Source organism: Thunnus albacares, chromosome 8 (assembly GCF_914725855.1).
Source record: "Thunnus albacares chromosome 8, fThuAlb1.1, whole genome shotgun sequence".
NCBI lineage: Eukaryota > Metazoa > Chordata > Actinopteri > Scombriformes > Scombridae > Thunnus > Thunnus albacares.
Window position 1 is genome coordinate 7,468,121 of NC_058113.1, and position 23,497 is coordinate 7,491,617.

At 40.5% G+C, this 23,497-nt stretch overlaps 1 protein-coding gene across 1 annotated transcript in view; it reads right to left on the bottom strand.

The window, feature by feature from the left end:
- usp45 (ubiquitin specific peptidase 45) overlaps window positions 1-22,943 on the bottom strand; it is a 37,348-nt gene extending 14,405 nt beyond the window's left edge. Inside the window, exons 1-8 of the mRNA XM_044358626.1 lie at window positions 22,636-22,943; window positions 21,481-21,589; window positions 17,071-17,240; window positions 16,660-16,760; window positions 16,110-16,210; window positions 6,058-6,209; window positions 4,295-4,390; window positions 3,721-3,851 (exon numbers count right to left, since the gene is read on the bottom strand). Coding sequence (XP_044214561.1) covers window positions 3,721-3,851; window positions 4,295-4,390; window positions 6,058-6,209; window positions 16,110-16,210; window positions 16,660-16,760; window positions 17,071-17,240; window positions 21,481-21,583 — 854 coding nt within the window. The 5' untranslated portion in view covers window positions 21,584-21,589; window positions 22,636-22,943. The remainder of the gene's footprint in view (window positions 1-3,720; window positions 3,852-4,294; window positions 4,391-6,057; window positions 6,210-16,109; window positions 16,211-16,659; window positions 16,761-17,070; window positions 17,241-21,480; window positions 21,590-22,635) is intronic.
- Between the last annotated feature and the right edge of the window lie 554 nt (window positions 22,944-23,497).

The window sequence follows — 23,497 nt, forward strand, 5'->3', positions numbered from 1 at the left end:
CTTTTCTTCAACCTGAGAGAGGTCTTCCTTCTGTGCTGACAAGCATGCCAGCCCTGCCTCTTTGTGTTTGTACTTCATGTGTGTTTACGTAGGTGTCTGTGTGTCCTGGATGCCAGAGCACCAGATGGAATCCATTGTTGTCCTCTGCTATTTCTATCAGCACATGGATAGAGAAGAGAGTGAGCGTACTTTTCATCTTTTTTGCAATAAAAGAAACTGTCCAGTGGCTGTCCTGAAAATTGAATCAGTCCTTGAAAGAAGCAGGTGTAGATGAATGTCTCTGTGTGGCCTTTTTATCCAGCTTATGCATTACACATGCATAGACAGTGCATCCCAATACACTTATAAGTGTATAGTAATAATTACAAGTGACATTCTCAACAAATATTATTTATAATGCTTTAGATTAACAAAAGCAGTAGACAGGTTGTATAAAAAACACTGAAAGTGGAAATTAAAGTGTTTAATTAAATGTTATCTTCTCATCTTGCCACCACTGACTAGCTTTATTAAAAAACAAGGTCTGGGTACAAGCTGGGACCCTCCCTGGCACCAGATAGAGTGTGGTGCTGACAATCCAACCCACATAGCTTGGCATTGGTCCTAGTCCAGGCCAGAGCCTTTCCGCTGGCAGGAGGAGGAAGAGGCAGGCTGTGGGGTACTCAGCTGGTTGAGGTCAAATGCATGTGCACACGTACACACAAACCCGGGCTCAATAGGGCTCCAGTGGTGCAAACAAACAGAGCCAGAAAGCCTTAACCTGCCTGTCAACACAAACACACTGGGAAAGACAGTGAAAGAGAAATGGAAAAGCGCTCTCAGTCCCTACGGGTCAAGGGCAGACCCAGCCCTCTTAGAGTGACAAGAGCTTGCAGTGACAAGTTAGGATGACAGAATGTATTCACAGAGTACAGCCATCATAAAGGTCACTACAATGGAGAAAATGTCCTGGTAAACGGGAGCAGTTCTTGACCCTGCCCTTTCAGCTCAAAGCTTTGGATCCGGCTGAATGCAGTTGCTGTGTGGAGGAGTCTGATAGAGAAGCATGTGCGAGCTCGGGCAACTGCAATCATATGCGCTTAGTGGATGTTAAAGAGAATAGCAAAAGCTGTAAATGAGTAAGGCCTTGAAGTGTAATAAAGCCTCCAGTTCTTCCATGTCAATCAAAGAGCTGAATAATGAAGTCTGCTCTCATGAAAAACCTCCTGATCCCATGATGACCATCTGGATGAATCATGACCTCATCCACTTTGTTTAAACAAGCGAGATAACAAGGTACCGCTAGGAAGATTTCACCACTGTTTGAGAGGGTATTTTTTCAGCTTAAGACAATATTCTCAAACACACCCATCTAATTTTTCGACATATTTCCTTTTTTATTTTTTGCATTAAAAACAATGTACAACTGCATATGACAGTTGAATATTTGCATTTACTGTTTGAATGTACATAACAACTACATACTGGCCTGAGTGAAAGTTCACTTGGTAAAAGTGTAGCATATGGGTGATGGGTGCTGATGCTTAAAGTCGTATCTCTCTATTCAAATGCATGTCAGTGGAATAGATTAGCCCTATTTAACATTAGATCCGTGTGAGTGCATGAAGGTGTGTGCAATGCCTACTGTCTGAATGCACAATTGACTACATGTGTGTTGCAGGCTGAGGTGGTACCAGGTGAGGTGGCAGTCCACACACACACACACACACACACGCACACACACACACAGGCCTGTTTGATGAAAGCTAGGTACCAGAATAAGTGTCAAAGCCGCACCAGAGACGTACCCAGTCATCCGACGTCAAATGCCCTGGTCACCCACCTGCACTACTAAACAGTGCAAGACCCCGCCCCCTCCCACTCACATAAACACACACACACACACACAGGGTGGACCTAACCAGCAGTGTACCATGTTCAAACAAGAACCCAGCCAACCAAACACTCACACAAGAGAACAAAACAATTGTTCGTTGTTTGATGAATGTAGGGCTGCGTTTCTGCCCGTCACACAGCCTGTTAGATGTTACTCCGGATCAAATATGACACAGGTGGCGCAGCAGTGTGGCAAATAGCAGAAGACCTACAAATAGGTGGCTGCTCTGAGGCATTTTGGTAAGGTACAGTGCCTTTAATGTGTTTTGTATATATTGAGCTCAGAGTGTGTGAAAGAGATTCAGCTGGGACCAGGTGCTAACTGGGTCTGGCTGGTTAAAGTGGTCATCATCACAGTGAGGGGATGAAAGCAGGTAAAAGCTGTGGCTCTTGTGTTGTAAATCGCTGCTGTAGAGATGGAGAACTGCAATGCCGACACTTGTGGTGCAGTTTGATGACTTCACTGGCCTTGGGATAAATTATCTGCATACAGGGTCTGGACTTCTTGTATCACCAAGGTCACAATGAGGGGAGACTCAACTGACAACTACGACCTGCAAGGACAGGATCACATGACTGAAGCGCGGAACTGAGCTAGCTGTTTTGCTAGCAAGCTAATCCACTAACTTGTTTCCTACTGACTGAACACTGTGTGAACAGATCATGGATGTACAAGCCGATACATCTCATCTTATAGACCACAAAGACTCTGAGTTTGATGATGTTGATCTGATGAGTTTTTAATTAAACGAACATATTATGGTAAGAATTAGTGTTAAAAATTAGGTTTTTTCTTCATTGGCATTGAACTGTTCTCTTTAATATCTGTTATTTCAGTTATTAGACTTTTGCTAGACGACACATTAAAGAATTTGACAGAAAATTCTGTTGATATAACTTTGATACATAAGTTGGAAAGTAATACTGAAGGGATTCTTAAATGTAGTTTTCAAAATCTGATAAATTTGATGTCTTGTTGGCATGAATATTCACAATGAGCATGTCATAAGTTGGGAAGTTGGCTGCCACAACAATGAGTTTGTCTCTCAAAACATTTGTAAATGTTTTTCAGTGTTCTAATCACAATGTGTCCAAACTAAACAGAGCTGAAAGAATAAAGGAACACGGCAGGTTGATTAACAAACTTGACCGAGTTTTTCTCTTTGCTGTAGAGAGTTGTACCCATTTTCCAGTGACAGTTGTATTTTGTTCTTCTTCACCGTTTACCTCATATTACAGTCCAACTAGACAAGCTAGCAAGGCTACCGAAAACTAGCCTACGACTGTCTCTGTCGGTCATGAGATCCTCTCCTTGCAGGTCTTAGTTGTCTGTCCAGAGTCTCCCATCTCCATGGGTGATTTACTGATATAATGGGAGGTGAAATGAAAATGGCTCCAAGTAACTTTGACTTAAGGCTCAGAAGGGGTTGTAACAATACTGACAGTACTTAATGTCCTAAACTGAAAACAAAAAAAGTACCAAATGCAAAAAATACGGCAACTACAATATAATTAATTTATCTTTATCTCTATCTATCAACAAACCCCATAAACCTCCAAATGATAAACCATGCATGATATGGGTATTAATAAACCTTAATTAGCCATGCATAAAATTTGTGCTGCAGGTTTCAACACTGTCACTTAAATTTTGGTCCCATTACATCAGAAATTTAGCCACAGCTTTTTAACTGTCTTCTGTTGTTACATACCAACAAGGTGTTATGGCTATCTAAGCTTTTTATTGGGATACCCATATATTTCCCACGGATGAACACTCACAAACGGGCAGGTCGAGGGTGAAAAGGAAGTAGCATGAGACTGATATTAAAAGTGATGACTTACTTCTGGCAGAGCTGGTTAAAGAGGATCTTGGGATTGACCGGGCCTTTTCCTGGTTCTTTCATGCTCTGGAGGAAGAGAAACATGGCGGCAGTCAGGGGCTCTGGACTGGGCAGCGTTACCGTCAGTGGACTCTGGAACAGGTAGAGACAAAATTAGAAATTTTCAAACTTTGGATGTTATGGAAGGAACAGGATCCAGTTAAAGTGTGTAAGGGTATACTTGTGTACCAACAACCAGTTTTATGTAACAGAGTTTATTTCATTCACTTATTCAAATAAGTATGCTTCTTACAAAATAAGCTCAGACGTACCATTATAACAAATCAGTTCTTATTTCAATTTCTGGCGTGTCCATTGAGAAGTTTTAATTGTACCTTCTAAAATTAGAATAAAAGTTGCCGTCAATACCAAAGAATGCACTTAACAAGACCATCTTCCAGTTAATTTATTCACTTTCACAGATACTGAGAATTAGAACAATCAATTTTAAGTAATTTGCGTTTGTCCAATTTGTTGGTTGGTTATGAGAAAAGTAAGCTTTTAGAAAAGTAGAAGTAAGGGACTGCAAACTGTACCAGATGGGTGTCAACAGCAGGGCAGATCCTCAGTTTGTACCCTTTCTCCTTCAATTCCTGGATGAGGTCGATGAGCATGTGTGTCTGGGACAGGTTCTGTGGGAACAGAATTAAATGATTTTACCTGTGTTTTAGTAACATTTTATCAATCCTGTGGAACTTTTATGTGGAATTTTTATGAATACCGGTATGGACATGGATGAAAATAAAGAATCAGTTAAGCAGTTGAATACTTTACATAAACATCAGTGGAGAATCAAATTGGTGACATGCTGACATTTTACCATGTATCAAATAAAAAAACCCAACAACAAATTTGTGAACAAGAAAAACATCAACAACAAAAAAGTTACGATCCTTTAAAGATATGAAACTGTATGAAACCACACTTAGCTTGTGGCAATTCAATGTGGTCAATTAAAATACCCTTCTGAAATGTTATCTCCATTTTAGTAGGATTTGGGAAACTTGTGGTGAGTTCATTATTCTGAAAGAAGCTTTCAAATCTATCTATGATCTGAGTTTGAAATGTAGAGAAGATCCTTGGTGAAGCAGTCATTGTCCTTTCATGTTAGAGAAGCATCTTTTCCTTCCCTTTCAAGAGATATTTGTTTTGTCACATCCTGGCAGTGAAGACAGTTGCTATGGAAAACACACAATGGAGCTGGCATTGTGAACGCAGACACAGCTCATCCTCTGACAATTATGTATTTTCACCAGAAAGATTGCAACATCAAGGAGACAATACAAACAGACAGGGAGAGGGAGGGAAAAGCATGTAAAGCGTGCTCACTCGAATTTCAATCAACGAGGAAGGCCCTACGGGTGATTAACAAAATGGCGGAAAAAAACAGGTTCATTGTTAAAGAGGCATGTCAGTTTGCAGTGACCATGACACGAACAGAGAAAGACTGGGGAGGCTCTTGCTGTGTTGTATAATAATAATAATAAATAATACATTTAATTTGTAGCACACTTTTCATTCATAGCGAAACTCAAAGTGCTACTGTATTAATAACATAGAACACAACATAAAGAAAATAGTAATAAGAGTTAAGATGAAAAAGCCTTCCTAAATAGAAAGGTTTTTAGGCCTTTTTTTTAAAAAAAGAGACACTAGGGTCTGTGCTGCCATCAGATGGTTAGGAAGGCTGTTTCACAAGCGTGGTGCAGCAGAGCAGAAGGCTCGATCCCCTGTGGTGCGGAGCTTAGTACTGGGGACCCAGAGGAGCAAGCTGCTGGCAGCTCTGAGGGTGCGGGTGGAGGTTTGTGGTATGATCAGTTCCTGTAGGTAAGGACGCCCATGTCTGTCAATGGATTTTTATGTATTTGTATGTATGATTTGTATAATGAACACGCTCTGCACCGACTAAGTGCCACTCATGTATGGGCAGGTGAACACGTTTAAGACGGGACTGCATTTACTGTTGCATTGAATATACTTCAACATGACCTCAAGGCCTAGCTTATTTACACTCAGAGTCACTGTAAGACCGTAATTTGGTTTACTATAGGTCAGGCTACAAAGAAGCACCACTTGAGGAGTGTTTACATTGTCATGATCATGCTTCAGATTTAGAGTGACAGCTACTTATAGTCACAGCTACCTTGCTGTTATTTCATAAGGTATTCATTCTGAAAAAATGTGTAATATTACTGCACCATATTTTACAATCCACGATAAAATCAATTAATTAGCAATATGTTGGCCTTTACTTCTTCACACATGCACAGAGAATATGAACAGACTCAGTAGTACCAACCTGCATAACGGCGTTGAAGAAGCAGGTGTTACCAAGGTTATTGATGCCTTTGACAGGAACCAAGGTGCTGTTGATGGCTGGACTCTTGCCTCTGGGGGGATCAGTATAATCTGATGGTTCCTCTCGCAGCTTGATGATCTTGGGTGACGATGCTGAAACACAAAAACAAAAAATAGGTTGGTGTTACAGAGTAGTAGAATATCAAATGTATATTGGTAAAATGATACAACAATTCAACCATGATTAGGCTTTTACTTTAAGGTTATTTTTGGTACATCCCAGCTTAGAGCTACAGCTGAGATGGTGGCTGGGGTGGCAACTTGGTCTGGGATTGGGAGAAACCTTCGGCCTTGCAGCTAGAAAATTTTTACTTCCTTTAAATTTTGATTGTGGCAGGATACTGAAGAAAATTGGGCTCAGCCTTGACGCTAGGCTGGGGCTGGGAGCAGGGTGCTGGGATGGCAGCTGGAAGGAAAGCTGGGTCATTTGGGAAAGCAGATGACAGCTGTAGAAGTTTCCGCTGGTTAGTGTGGGGGGGGTGGGGGTTGGGGTTGGAGAGATTGCTCTCCAGAGCCAGCTGTTACTCCTGATCACCGATGAAAACTAACCTTAAACAGCAACTAAGATACAGATGGTCAGAATCTGACAGTGACATGCAGATAGTCTGCTGGGGACAGAATAGGGAAGGTGCTGTGGCTATGAAAGCTGATGGCGTGCCAGCAGCTAACAACAAAGCTGACACCATGATGACTTAATACCAATTGCATGTTACTGATACGCGTTACTAGCTACCGATACTCTAATTACTGAGAGATCTTAAAAATGGAATTTAGGGTCAAAGAGGGTCAAACCCTCATGCACACAGTTGATCATCTGTACATAGAAACACTTTGTGGCCATTGGCTCCGCTATCCAGCAGAAAATGGATACTTCACCTTATCCTTAACTTTGCATTAAGTGTCATAATGGCTGGAAATAAAAAACACTTAGCTCTGTGCGGTAGTTTATGTGCAAAAAGGTATAGATATCATCATTACGTGTCACTAAGTAGAGTAATTTAAGTAAGGGATGATAACTGACAAGTTGTACTTTCAATGTTTGTAATTGAATCACCTGACGAGAAGCAGAGGTTCTTGTTGGTTATAAATCTTACAAAAACACAATAACATAATATTCATATTATCATCCATATTGTAAAGGCCTGCAACCCCACAGAGCACACCTCATGTACACTTAAGTAGGAAAAAGTACCAATTACTTCTACTGTAACTAAATATGCACCATAAATTCCAAAAAAGTGTCAGAGAAAAGAAAGACCATGTCTCTCTCTTCCATCAAATATGAAACATTATAAGTTTCACAAAGCCACTTCACATTGCTTTCTATGTAAAATTGGTAGTTGCATTTTGGGAAAAAGGAAACTGTGTGAACGCAATATAAAACTATGTTCAGTTGGAATATGAAAAAAATTGAGGTGGTGCAAATGGATTTAAAGTAAAGGGATGGAGATGAATTGTTCCATCAGTGGAAGATGTGTTGCTCTAGAAGGTGCTACTTGAGGCAAAGAGGTGTTCACTCAACGTGATATTGGAGAAGAGAAGAGATCCAAAAAAGAACAGGCCAATCGGCTTCAAGCTGGATTTCATATGTTCCACAGTGGATGAAAGATTCAGTGTAGTGTAGAAATGCATGGTTCCTCTAACATGACACAACATAACTTTACAGAAACAACATGAGACATTGAGATGTCCTGCTCACATGTTGTCATGGGGATTTCTTTCACCTGCACATCTTTCATGTAAACTACTCAAGCGCTGAATGTATCACAATGTGTAACTTGCCAGCTGCAAGTACTGCAACGTTATCTAGCATACATGATGTAGATTGGTATGCAAACAAGACATGCACAACTGACTATTGCCAGAGATGATCACTTCTAACTCAACTGGCATTATTCTGTTTGGTGAGTAGAAAAACAAAGGGTGTTCTATCGCATTAGGCATTAACGAGAGAACAAGTGAGAAGTCCCAAGGCTGTAAAGAGAAAACAGGAGACGGCCCTCTCACCCTTCCGCATAAATTACTAATTTTACACTATTTGTGCTGTCTTTCATGCTCCAAGAAGCTGGAAGATCCCGAAGCACCTACCACACACACACACACACAAACACACACAAACACACCTGTATACACAGTCTTTCTAACAGTTTCTGCACCACTAGCTAAATACCAAAAGAGAGACATACAGATGTCTTAAAAATGTGCTAAATGATGACCATTATATTTTCTGATTGGTAGGAAAGAACTGTCTTTTCGCAAGAACTGTGGCATAATTTCTTTTATTTAATAGTAATTTAGAAGTGGGCAGAGACATTTTTGTGTGTTGGTTGGAGATCAAGGTTGTGCTGATATTTCAGATTTCCGAGTGGGCTCCTACACAGCAAACTATTTTAATGCAAGACAGATAGAATTCCTCCCAGCGGCGGTGTCTAAAATCTTCTGAGCATCCTTGAATACACCAACAAGAGGAGTTTGCACAACAGTAGCTGCTCCATCACAGCTGTATAACCACATGACACAATGAAAAAAATGGTTAAAAGGTTCTTTTATATATTATGGAAAATTACAAGACAAAGAATGATTTTCATGTTAATTAGAATATTATTGCTTTACAATTTCAATGACTGATAATTTGCTATCATTGTCTTTATGCATTCAATGAGTTATGAATAGTAAATAGAGAACTACAGGTTCCTTTGTTGTAAGCTAGTAGGAAATTTCAGGGTAAAATAGCAAAATTCTTGTGGGGACTGATGGCAGTATCTGCAGGCTGTAGAGAAATCACATGAATGCTGGTAAACACAAAAAGAGTTTAGTCCATGAGCACTTCACCCATATAAACCAGTCAAGAGAGCAGGCTGGCAGTGGGGTCACTGGCCTGACCTCGCTTTTGCCCAAGCTAAAAAAATTCAATTGAACCGTAAACCATCATAATCATCATAATAGCCTGCAACCTCCACTCAGAGGAGTCTTCGTAAAAGGGCAACTTTTCTGTTAAACCCATTTGAGAGGAAAAAACACATTTACTGTAACACACACACACACACACGCATACACAGTACATCTTTCAGGTCTGCCACATCAATATATTTTCTAGCCTGCACAAACAGTGTAGCTTTATATTTACATCGCTTTACTGATGAGAAACAAAGTGAGGCTCGTCCTGTAGTTTTGGGATTAAGAAGGTTCAGCTTGTCGGGACGACAGGCTGTTGTGGCGCTCCACCCAGTGGTGCTAAATGCATCTGGCCCCCCATGCTGGCAACATCTGGGGTTTCCATCTCTTCTATGAAGCCATAAGGGAGCTCCCATATGTCAACACACACAATGCATGGAAAACAAGTGGAGATGTGGAAAGACAGCAGCCCCGATCAGGAAAAAACAAACTGTATTTTTTGATTTGGTGTGAGACTATGAAGGTGTGAAAATATGTGTCTACGCAAGTGTGAACGACTGAGCAAAAGAGAAAATAATTAAGAGAGAGAAAGAGTGTTTACATTAGTGTGTCTACTTGTGGTGTGTGTGTGTGAGCAGAGACATAAAATCAACAGACTTAAAGCAACTTAAGTGTAAGAGCTGCGACTAGCACTTCAGCTAAGAGGGAGCAGAGGAATGAGGAAACTAACTGGGCGGAATGGGGATGCCTATGGACACACTCTGCATCTGGGACCGTCACCCAAGGTAAACAATGTTCAGGGAGCCATCTGGTTGAGACTGGAGAGAGGGGGGCAGAAGAGGGCAGTTGGGGGGGCAGTGGGTGGAGGGAAGGGTTGCAACGAGCACAAGCATATGGAAAAGCAGATTTTTCCTCTCCCTGCAGCAGTCAGCGAAGGCAAATGTCAGCATGCGCTGCGTCCACGCTTGACTGTGCTGCACTCGGCACCACCTGGCCCTCCTTGCTCAGCCACCGAGTATGGGCAGCAGTGACACTGTGGAGCCTTTCCCCAGGGTGGAGGAAAGCATCACGGTGCTCGGGCTCGTCCACATGCACGCATGTACACCAACACCTCCTACACTCCCTGCTCTTTTTCACACAAGAGATACACAAAGAAACATGGGACATGGGACTTTTGTAGAAAACAGTACTAGAGTACTTGCAAAAGAAAGGGAAAAAAAACATACCAAGCTAACTGCGAACTTTCAAAAAAGCGAGTATGTGTTTTGTTTTGACATTTTGTCGAGACGAAGAATTAACCAAGGCCAACACCAGACTTCCATTAAGAAAATTCAAGCACATGAAACAATGCCATAAACAAAATGTTTTCTTTTCAAATACAATGACGTTTTTTTTTGTCTCACAGCCACTTGTAAAAATTTTATGGATATAATCAATCTAAAAACAAGAGCCTGTAAAAATATATTTTCCTTAAAAAGGCTTTGAGTTGCTTTTTTTTTTTTATACTCTTCCTAATGTGGTTTCCAGTTGGGCTGAGAGACAGTCGAATCGTATGGCCAGTGGGCTTCATGCCTCCATGTTCACTTACAGTGCTGCAGTGTGAAGGGCTAAGGCCAGCTCCCTTCATGCAGAGCAGGCAGTCAAGAGGAAGGCCAGGCAACACCAAATGTCTTATTAATTTGCTAATTTGTTGTGACTGCAGGGCATGAAAAGCCTGTTTCCTTGCCATCTGAGGCCAAGAGAACCCAGTGCCACGTTACTTACAGACACACACACACATATATACACACAGCTTTTGCTACCCACTATCTGCCCTACTTTCATGTGCGGTGGTGGGAATAAAGACAGAATCACCCTTGATTACCTCCATGAAGGCACCACCAGGGGACAAGCATCTTACTGGCTACTGACTCGGCTAAGCAAAACTGACAGTGAGCTATTAACTATGGCTTCCACAATTGATAACCAGAGGCAGGAAACCAGGTGAATAAAAGGTGCAGTTATCATTCAGCCCTATTTCTTCCACTTCAGCCTTTGGCCCTGATCTCTCAGAGAGTCGATGTAGATATCGATCCATGGAAAGTTGAGCCAAAGAGTAAACTAGACGCACAGCTGGATCCTCAGTTGCTTTCTAGTAATGGAGGTGTTAACTTTTAGATGAAGTGTTATCCTCGCAGTCAAACAGTCGAGGTTCGAAACAAAATGTACATAATTATTCCATGTACAACAGGTACATGTCAGCACACTGGGCTTTAAAAGTTCAGATTTCATGTTCGGTTTCAAATCTGATCTCACCATTATTTCAGACAAAAAAACAATACTTATTCAGTCATTCGTTCTCTTTGATGCTTAGTTGTGCTGCGGAGCTCTGAGACATCTAGTGAGTTTGAGCTGTGTTTGCTGTTTTGCAATTTCAGCATAAGAAATATAAGTACCTGCATTTTCAAAGGTGAAATAACAAAAAAAAAAAAAAAAAAAAAATCTTGATATTCATTTTTTCAACAACACAGGAAAATCCACCAGGCTATGCGTCTTTCAAGTGTCTTGACTCTTTGCCTTGTGTGTCTATGAGAGACATACAGTAGACAGACAGAGAGAGGATAATATGCCCTTGTCAGATTTTTTTGACTTGACTATGCACTTCATTGTTATGTGCAGTGGTATGTCGCTGTCTATGAAGATATGTCATGGTGTGTTTTGGAAACCATGCAAAGGACAATTCTACAAATGTTTGCTAGGTACAACAGATGTGCTCCATGCTGTGATCGACAACGTACTTTGATGGTTTCAAGTGTTGCTTTTTTGTAATCGTACGTTCCATCGGCATATAGCCATTTAGCCTTTAACACATTTGCACTCAGTGGATACACAACAGTGCTTAATGAAAGAATGTTGGTACAAGTCTAGTATCATCTCATTTTTTATATAAGAAAAATCCTTATTTCCTTAATAAAGTTATTTTGGAAAAAAATGCATAAATATTTAGGTGTAGATAATTAGAACTTGCACATTCTCATAGGGTTAAGGGGCTTATCCTGATATAATTTTTTAGCAATAACATTTTGCTTTATTCTTTTATTTCCTTCATCATTTGTTTATCTATTTCTGTGACATAAGAGGCAAACCTTATGTTTAATAGATATAGCCTTTGTTTCAAGACTTCTTGCCCCAACTAAACACAACGCTAAAAATCTAATCCATGGAAATTGTTTTTTTTAAATGCTTCTATAAATCATCTACAAACAAATTTTAAAATAGCACTTATAGCATTAAGCTAGAGAACAGTTTTATAACCGATTCTTTATGTTGCAAAATTATAAAAGAAAATATATATACACTGTATATAGAATAGTAATACAATATTACAGTAATATAATTGATAACAATCACTAAAAATTGACAGATTCGAATGAGAAACAAGCTTTGATGTCTATTCAGAACCAACATTTTAATTTGCTCCACAAAGACTCCCCAGCTGTGTTACAAGCTGGAGTCTAGCTCCCTGAGGTCAATTCGCTTTTTACTGGGACTCTGGTACTTGAGTTGAAGGCCTTGATGGTGAGAGAGCACAGTTAATCGACTTTCTTTCTTCCCTGAGCTGTTGTACAAAATTATTATAGATTCTGAAAAAAAAATCCTTGCTGGGGCTCCTTTGTGCTTGGGGTCTATAGGGAAAACAGTACAACAGCAGCTTCTTCTGAAAACCTGGCCTTCACACTGAAATGCAATTTCACAAGCTCCTCAACAGACAACAACCGCCTATTTTGCTGCAACAATGGCTCCCTGCCTGTATACCTATTTGGCCAACCGGTTAGGAACAATTGGGTGGCAGGAAAGATGACAGGTAATTTAAAGAGGCAAAGGGGAAAGCTGTAGGTAGCTGTAGGTAGCCACTGTCCACCTCAGCAGATTGTTCCCCACCCACAAGAGGCCTAGGGTTGGCACAGAGTCCACTTAAGGGCTGCTCCACAAACATCCAGATATATAAATCACACACTACTTGCTCATCCACAGTCGTCTTTGCTTAAACTTGGTTTTGCTACAAACACAACAAACTGGGAACGAAAAATAGTCACTGGAAGAACAACATGGAATCTAAAGGAATAGTAATAGTAGAATTAAACTTAAGAGATTTGGTTTGTTAAGAGTGGTCTGATGGAGATGGAAACTGGAAATGTGCACCTTAGTCAACCATCATTACTCCTAATTTCTAAATACTTTCAGCACTATGCATTTCTTGCACTCCCTGAGGTTCTGTTTATCCCTTGTTTGTCGCTTCAGTGTGACTGAGTAACACAAACTACTGTATATAGGCTCTCTAAAACATCCTTTACTCAAATAATCTGCAAATCCCTCAGGAATGTGATGTACTTGGCAAACCAAAGTTATTCAGAGTCTGTTATGTATTTCCAGAACTTGCCTGTTCTCTCCGTTTCAAATAATATATTGTGCCATAAGAATCCGGCTAACTTCACTACTGAATTTCAAGATAAATTTGTAATGGCCAGCAAATGTGTAATACAGATCAAATAAAATAGGGTATTTGCTTGAGTTGAACATTGTTTTCAACATTCTGTATATGTGTATCTGTGTGTGTCCACTGAGAGTTAGTGCGCTCCAGCTGTTAGGATCCAGTCGCTCTGACTTGTTGAGGACCCTGGCTCCCACTAGTGCAGCACACAGGCCCAGAGGTGGTGAGACATACAGCGGCTCGATGGAGGAAGCAAGGGACAGAAACAGATAGTGATGGAAAGACAAAGAACGAGAGAGCAGAGACTGAACCCCATGCAGCTGCTCTTGTTCTTCAGGGAACCCAGCCGGGAAGCATCGCTCAAGCGCCTAATTCCTCTAATGCGTGTAGTCATGCGATGTGCAGGGTGAGGGTGAGGGTGGGGGACTGCTACAGCATCAACCCTGCATCTCTGCAGCCGTGGCTGAGAGTCGGATGGAGGACCAGCCTGACTGGGCCTGGGCGGCTGGCCTATGGCCACTGGCAACTGGGCACCGGGCACCGGGCAGGGGGCTGAGCAGAGGCAGCCAGTGAGACCATAAGTGCAAAAGCCCACCACCCTGATCAGCTACAGCCGGTTAAGATGCCTCTCAGCATGCCAGCACAAAGTAGAGGAGGTACAGGGAGGCAGCACAGAGGCAGGAACAGACGGTGTGTGTGTGTGTAAGTGCAGAGAGGGGGTGGGGGTAATATCTATATGGTCGACAGACTGGGGGAGGAGGGCTCAGGTGGTCAGAGTAAGGTGAAAGGGCAGAAGACTGAAAGTAGGCAGTCAGATTGTCATACATTAGAATGAACACAACCAGCTGCTATGCAACTCAAATTCTCCTCCATGATTTCACTGGTGATAAATATGTAATATACTGTAATATGGTTTTTATAAAGCTTTATAGTGACATCCATTAGAAATAATGCCAGTGCACATAGAGCGGTTTCACTCTGAGTGAATGCTGAGACAGGTTGTGTCAACATTGAGGATTACAGGTAAAATCGAGGGATTCTGATGACCACTGCCACCAGGGGGAGCAGGTGTACTACAGTCCATTCCTGGTACGAGGGTGGATCACTCACAAACTAGGGCTGCTCGATTATGGCAAAAATCATAATCACGATTATTTAACACAATTACTCATTGACTTTGGAAATATCATATATTTATTGAACTTTTAAATAAAACTCGTCTTTTTAACGGTGGATTTCCTTGAACTTTAAATATAATTCAACTGAAAAACAAATAAATGAATGTAAAAATTATGTGACAACTACTGAACATATGATAAATAAAAATGAATCAGACCAAAATAACTGAGATCATATCATTGTAGTGACTGTTAAGATGCATGTTGTGTGGAGAGTGATGAATACTAAAATGATCATTCATCATGGTACTTTGACACGCAAGAGGTTTGACCGAAATGATTGTATTATCATGCAGTATGTTTACATGCACTTGAGTAACCAGATTAGAGTGGGTTTTCTCCAGAAAGCTGATTTCTTAACTGTCATGTGAACGAGAAACCTGCTTTCTGCAGTCGGAGTTTGGGATTAGAGAAACCTGGTTTCCACAGGTAGATTATACTCACTGGAGAACACCGATTTCTCTGCCATGTTTACGTGTAACACCGTTTCTAATCAGCTTTTTACAGGTAACCATGTGCACAATAACAGACTGCAGACAGATAAAGCTCAGTGTAAAGCAGCTGGATGAAAGGAGCAAAGCATCCTTGTATCTAAAATGATGGCATCTTAAGTCTGACTGAAACTAAAATAAAGTAGCATGTAGATGTCTCAATAATTCAGTTTCCACTGCGGAATATGTGACTGTTTGTTCAATTCAGACACATTCACACTGTGAGAAAGAGCTCCACTCTGCCTGTCTGCCTCTCACTGCGCTGTCGGGCTGCTCCCACACATGATGTGCTGGATTTATAATACAAGACAAAACTAGAGTATCACTGTGAAACCAAATGTGGCACAATAATCAATTTATCTCAGTTATCTTGTTTTCATAATTGTTGGAAGGCAAAATCATAATTGAAAATAAAATTCGATTAACAGCCCAGTCCTATGACAAACAGTCTGCTAACACATTTTGAAGCTTTGTGACCAGGTCATACAGGAAAGTCACATTCATCTGTGCTCTAAGTCATTGCATAAAGTCTTTGTTAAAACAGTCAGGGATCTGGCCCCAGGACAGCCAGTCATATTCTGGTACCCAGTGATGGTGTTATTGTGCTGTTAGATCTCAACTATCCACTTCAATTCCTGCTACTATCACATTATATTCTGGGTATATTTGTTATAATTTGGATACAAAAGAACATATTAAAGTGTTTGGGGTTCACCAGTGCAGATTATTACACAGAATTATGTACCACTAATATCTTGGTTTACAAATTTACAAATTGTCCGTGCTCAAGGCTAATCCTTTTCTACTTTAACTGAAGACAGAATTGCTAAATTAGAGGAACGTGTATATAAAACTCCAACAGCCTTGCTGAAACTGCAGTGAGGGTGTACGTGCCTGATAAAAGCTTGATTCAACAACAGTAGGTGGCCAGACCTCCAAGATTCTGCAAATACCTTACCTGATGCTGCCTTGACAGAGTGCTTTTGTAGAAAATCCAGGGTCTGAGCCAAGGCCTTTTTGTTACAGTGAGTGGAGAGCTCCTCATTACATTCAAAACACCTGTCACAAAGAGAGACGGTCACAGACAGACACAGAAAGGTTTAAAGTTAGGGTGGAATTTAACCACCCTCAAGAAACTAATGTTGAAATGAACTATTATTTGAAAACAGACTAACTTGGCTAAAGTGGAAAACCATTTATAAACACAAGCAAACATCATAATGGAGGGAAAAAACATTTAATAGCAGGGTATTGGTAAAGACTATTTTTGCACCTAAAATGAGGTAAAATAAATTGTGGTAGCCAAGATCAGGAAGATTTAAGGGCAACACACACAAACACACTGTCAGTGTATGTTGTGCATCAAAACACACAGGCCTATTGAATCCTATATAAGCCCTCACGCAGGCGCCATTCTGATGCCCATCATTGCAAATTGACATGCATTTGTGCACAGTCTTGACTTTTTCATTCCAGATCACAGTGAATGCAGTTGGTAGGTTTCTCACCAGGCCTTCCACGTGCTCAAGCTAATGGTGATGCAGTGAGACTCAGGATGGAAAGTTTGGTGGTGCTTGACAGCGTGCTGGATCCCTGACTGGTTACAGCCCTGTAAAACAATACATTTAAAAATCATAGTTAGTCAACAGTCTTATTTAACAAGCACAAAAACCATCCAGGAGCACATGTCCATGTGGTAGCACATGGTAGAGCTCGGCCATACAGCTCATAATATTTTTAAGCCCTCTGGATAAAAACAAAAGAATTAAATGGCTGTGACACCAAAAAAGACTGTTGCTCTAGGTTATTAATGATAATGCCCCTCTGTGTACTGCAAAATACCCAAAAATATCACAAATATATTGTAGATACTCAATATATTGCTGAGGCCCAGTGTTTGGGCCTGAAACAAATCTTACCTGAAAACCACACTTGAGGCAGACCAAGATGTCATGGGATTCTGCTGGCTCTCCATCGATCATGGTCCTTTCCTTGAGGCACTCAGAGCACACCAACCACACGCTGGACAGCACTGATTTCTTCACTGAGCTCAGGTCCACTGCCTTATTCACATGCTGGCAAGTCAGCCCTGATTAAAAAACAAAATGTTCTGTACTGTAATGATACATTTACCCTTCAATCACTTTTACAGAGCAGTATGGGATTAGGTTGTGTATACTATTAATTTTGAGACAAATTCACAGTTACTGCTTACAGTGTAGCAGTGTACAGCCCTGGTCTAGTAGGACAATTTTACAACCCTGTAAATCCACAAAATACACAGAAAACCCATATAGTCTTTAATTAGTTGAAACCAATGTTGTATTTCAAATGTTGGAAACAGCAAAGACCACTACATGAGAGTACTAATGGATACAGATGAACAATTGGTGGACACTTTAAGATGTAGTAATGTACAATATAATTAATAAATATTTGACTTTTTTGGGCCCAGTGAGGCTCAAGTGGATAGTGAATCCCATTCGCTAACCACTATTCCAGTGATCGTCAAAGTAGGGTCTGGGGACCCCCAGAGGTCTGTGGCACTGTACTGGGGGGTCTGTGAAAGTTTTCAGATTCATTCATTTAAATAAGCATGAAATGTATTTTTTTAAATTTTATCGTATTTTGTGTTGGCTTGGCTTGACCCGGTTTGACTCAGCGTGTCAGCCAAGCGCAGCAGGGATCCTGTAGTGATAGCATCTCCACTACAAGTGCTTGAAGGTGAGTCTTTAACTGATGACGCGCTTGTCTTGAGTTGATAATGTTTGAAAGCAGCAGGCTGTATACACCATGGCTGTAACTAGTGGTCAAAGGAGCGACTGTAGAACGGTGGATAAACACAGTTCATTTCCTATAAATTCTTCACAATATAAGTCCCTTGTTATTTTGTTATTAATATGAAGCAGCAGCAGCAGGAAATGTTTTCATCAGCAGTAACTTAACACAACACGAAAAACAGCACTGCTAATGATAACTCGACATTTCATTTCCTAAAAGTTCTTGTTTTGCAGTCTACTTTATACAGATGTTGCAATGCAGGCATGTTTTCAATTTGACATAGACATATTTCTAAAAAGCAATGAGGTGTTGCGCCATCATGTCTTGCAATGGGATGAAACTTTAGCTCTGCATAAACAGAAAAATAACAGATTAATTTACATTCTAAGACCAGTTAAATATAGTATCCACACTGTCTGAGGACATTTCTTTTACTTTTGTGATAATTATGCATATCTTTGTCTTTGGATATAAAGCAATGTCAAACCTACAGTAAGCAGTTGGTCCTGTATATACTGTAATGTGCAAATACTGCTGGAGTTTATTTCACTGAAATCCTGCAGCTACATTTCTGTGACTCCTCTCTGATTTTCATTCAATTCTGCTGAAGTCTGGAAGCACTGGAAATGACACATCGCAGCTCAGTGGATGTTTCTTATTGTTTTAAACCTTGAAGATGTGCTGACACATGTAAGTCATACTAATGTGCTTTTTGTATGAATTGTGCTTTTTGATGGTAGAGGTAATTTTTGCAATGGGACCTGCTGTTGCAGCCTATTGTGTTCCTGGCTGAGGGATTGTGAATGTAATGATGGCTTATAAATTAAGCTAAACTTTGTTAATATCACACTTTGCTGAATTGTTGGATACATGATGCTTAATTAATTTATGTAAGTGGCACGCTGTCAGTCTGTTTTTGTCATGTAGTGGCATTGTGCAAATAGCTTATAGGCTTAGCTTAAAAAAAACAACCTACGGTTGTGTAGTTACACTTGCTATTAGAAAATCTGATGCGATGTAGTGGCATGTTCAATGCTGCATATGTTCATTGAGTATATTGCAGTCACCAGAGCTCCAGGTTTGACATTGCTCTATGCAACAGTTGTGCTATAATGTTATTGGGGAAATTATTGCAGCATTAAATGAAAAAATAATGTTGCAGCTTTCCTCCACCATCTTATTTCTTAAAACTATCACATTACTTAGCACTGGTGTTGGAATAGGGGGGACGAGACTTTTTGACCCCTCACTTTCAGGTGTTTGGTAATAAAGTGGTAACGTCAAAGCCAGGTATTACGGTCACAGCGATGATATCTAACATGTTGGATCCAATCAAATCCAATCATAATCAGAACACAGAGGACTGTAAGTGGCCTATTATGGCTGTAATTTGACCACCAAATACAACATTGGGCCCTATTTTTCGTGATAGTGCAACAACCAGCACAAGCAGTACACAGACAGTTTGGTATTTTCTTGACCTTGAATTTGCTTTGTCCATCTGTGTGGTATTGTGGTGCCCAGTGCTGCATGCATGGTGAACTACTGGGAGGAGACGCACAAACAGGCAGCGCAAAGCGAGTTGTTGGTGTTTTTGTGGAAAATGGGTCTTAAATGTCTCAGAACCACGTCTGTTTCTGGTGCAAAGTGACTGCGCTGCCACTTGGTGATTTTTATCAACAAGAGCAAACTAAATACTTGCTGTAAATGTGCTGCAATATTGGACTAATGCATGAAATATAAATAAGTTATTTTAATTAAACACTCCAACCAAATCAGCACAGAAAATAACTTTTAATGTGGTTAAAGCGTCTGTATTGATCTGTAAATGAATGTGGGTGATTCTTACAGTATCTGTTGTCCACAGCTGCTTTATACTGTATGAAAAGCTTCTCTTTCAGTTCATTAAATCCCTGCAGCATCTGCAGGCAGCAGCACAGATATGTTGATAAATCTGCAGCCTCTGCCAGTGCGCAATGCCGCTACGCACAGCGGTTCACTGTGTTTACCTTCATTCAATCGGATGAATATGACACCAGTCTTCTGCAGAATAATCACACACACCTCTACACACATCAGACTGGTTGGTTATGACTCAATATTCTTCCTTTTCATGAATGACACATCAGGTTAGCAGGGCTCATCGACCTCTTTTTCAACTTTCTTTTCAGCTTTTCATGTTTTATTCTTGAGACACATTACAGTGCAAACGCTGTTGTGTAACATTGATTACTAGACTATGTGACAATTTACAAGGTGAGATAGACTACATTAGAGTTATGGCTGAAATAGCGTTGGTCCAATCATGACTATTATGTCATTCAAAGCTGGATGCCCCTCCACCCAAAACTCATTCCAGCACCTCTGTTGCTAAGCAACAGTAAACAAAACCAGAAGCCTGCTATCGATACAATGAATTTTAGGCAAATACTAATGAGATCTTAAAACAAGAGTAAAAAAACTGTTCTGGTTGATCTACAGATCACTTTGGTTCTTGCAGTCTTTATATCCCACAGGCACACCTAAATTAATATTTCTGGCTACACTACTGCTCTGCATTGAGTGTTTTGTCAGAGTGATGGTTATTTGCGGTGCTTTGCCTGTGCACTCTCCCTCATGCCTCTATGCACCTGTTTTTTGCCTCTTTACCGGTCGATGATCATGTAAGCTGTGGTAGAAATTATAAATTTCAATTTTGACAACATATTGAGTGCAAACTCAGGAGGCTTATCTCCGCCCAGTTACTGCACTTACAGTCAAAGCAAGCGCACCTGCAGAGCAGCCGCCCACACTAAACTGATATAACAGCTACCTGAGTCACATGTTTTACCTGCAAGACTCATGTTTTAATGCTGTTGTTCGTTGTTTGTGATGTGAAAATGTCAAAAGGAATAAAAAGCTTGCGTCTTTGTATTTAGTTCACTTATAAAATCCAAACGCACCGCGGAGCCTCCCTTCTGCTGGCTGCTGACAGCGCTGCCAGCCAGTAAGTCGATCCCACTGGACGGTAGAGGAGGAGACATGAGAGACACTGGTATGTGTCTGTTTAGTCAACTTCACTGCATCTAACACTGGATCTGAGAGCGTCAGAGCTCAGAGCAGCAAACACAGTCACTCTACGCTGCTGTCCTCCCCTTCCATCATCTCACACCGATTTATTTTGAAAGAGCAATGGCGAATGGGGAAACTCCAACACTCAGTCAGCCGACCAAGGGTATAACTTCATCACTCACTCACTCACGGACAACTGCAGTTATAGGGCTGGTCCAGCCAGAAATAGGCTACGTCAGATTATTCCAAGGGACATAATTGTCAAATCAAGTCTATTTTTATTTATATAGCCCAAAATCATAAATCTGAATTTGCCTCAGGGGGCTTCCATGAGGGGTCCCAGATATATTCTCCATCTTGTAAGAGGTCCTTTGCTTAGAAAGAAAATTGAGAACCTCTGCACTATGCAATACAGGACTATACCAAATCAGTGCTGCCCTCAAACTCACAGCACTAACTTACACAGTCTGGTGCCCTGTACTGCTTCAGTGACTTACCGCTGACTTCATCTGATGACTCCTCATCTCGAGGTTTCCTCGGTTTATTTGTCCGCTTAGTCATGTCGGCGGCTTTCAAAGAGAAGGGGTCCTTAAGCCGCATCTGGAGCTATAGAGGTGAAGATGCAAGACAGACGTAGAAATTACTGCACACAATTAAATCACCTAAAAACATATGCATTTCAATAAAGATACTTGACTGAAACAATGCTTTCACTAGTCTCTAAAGCCAAAATAATCCGACCTCATCACTCTGGTGTTTCAGTAGAGATTTGTATGCATGTTAAACTGTGTAGGCATCACTTTTAATAAGCTGCTTCAGTGCTGTTTATATATCTTTAGACAGCGGCACATTTTCTTGTTGTGTTGGCTCTTGACTCTCTTCATCTGAAATGAAAAGTGAATGAGTTCCCACCAGATGAACTGTAGTTTTAGTGAACCAAAACAAGTTAGGCAACTTACAAAAAGTAATCTTATTTCAAATCTGCCTGATGTCTACATCTTACAGATTTTTATCTTCACCGATGTTGCTCTGCCAAACGTGTACTGCAGCAGTCTCCACTTCTTTGTTGTTTCATGGGTCTATTCGGCTTCATTCTGGTGAAACACCTGCTCAAGTGAACTGAGGTCCGATGACTGACTTGACCAGTAAAGGCCACTGTACTGTGTGTCCCCCAAAACTCATTGGTTTATTATAAGTTTAGGTTTATTGTCGTGCTGCATTGCTTTAAAATGCTGTGAATTGAGTTTTTTAAGGCAATGTCTTCAACACTGTTCACCCAATAGAAACGTGACCAACCTCGAGCATCCTTACAGCTTCAAGTCAGCACTTTAACCTCTGTCAGTGCTCCATTTCAAATGCATTGTGCTGGGAATCAGAGCCAAAACAACACTAAATGTATAACTGTCCAAATCATAATGGGCTGCACACCGTATGTCACTTAGAACAAATATGGTCAGTCAGATAACAGGTAATAACATATCAGGGAGAAATACCTGGTTATGGGCAATAACACGGTTAAGAGGCCTCAATTGGCCCGGACCGTCCAGTTTAAATGAACAAGAAGCATTAGGTCGCTTATCAAATATGTTTTATAATGTTTTTTCACAATATTTAGAAGTGGTTGGATTAAACGAAAAGCCGTATGAACTCACCTCTTTATTTTAGCTCCTATGTTGACTGTGTCAGCTAACCAGGAGCCAACAGTGAAATGCCAACTCTTCCTGGCTAGCAGACAAGCTAGAATGAATATAAGTGTGTTTATTCCCACAAAACACGAAGATAATGAAGCATTTCAAATCAAAGCAAACAGCGACGATAATGACAGAACATGTATTTCTTAGAAAACTGTTCGTTTTTGCCTTTGACTTTCCAAATGTTGTCAAGCTTTCGGTAGCATCAACTAGCAACACTCGTCGACATGTGACGCACTCTGAGGTACTACGGCAGCTCAGGATGGCCAAATACTGCATTCAGGTTCAGTCGGAGATCCTACAAAACACGCACAACCTCAGAGGTGCTGGACTTTCAAAGAGCTTAAAATTAAGGAGTTGCGGCGATTTCTCGATTAATTTATTAGTTGATAGAAAATTAATTAGCAACTATTTGAGCAAAATAGTCATTCAATTTACATTATTAGTAAATCTTTGGGTTTTAGATTGTTGGTAGGACAAAACAAGATGTTTGAAGATGGCTGCAGTAAATTGTAATTGGCTTTTTTTTTTACTGTACAGTTGATCAATTAATCGAGAATCTAATCTGCAGATTAACTGATAATGAAAATAATCGTTATTTGCAGCCCTTCTTTCAATATATGTGTAAGTACAGGGTAATTAGTTTATTGTTGTATTTTACTATATTCTTTAACGTTCATTCTATCTGAAATAATCAGCAACATTTTGAAATTCAGTCCTTTATAGACATAAGGCAAAACAATGAATTAGATTGTGTAGTTGTTTTGATTACAAACAGATACAACACTTAACTGAGTCAGGATCTAGAACTTGTGAATTAATT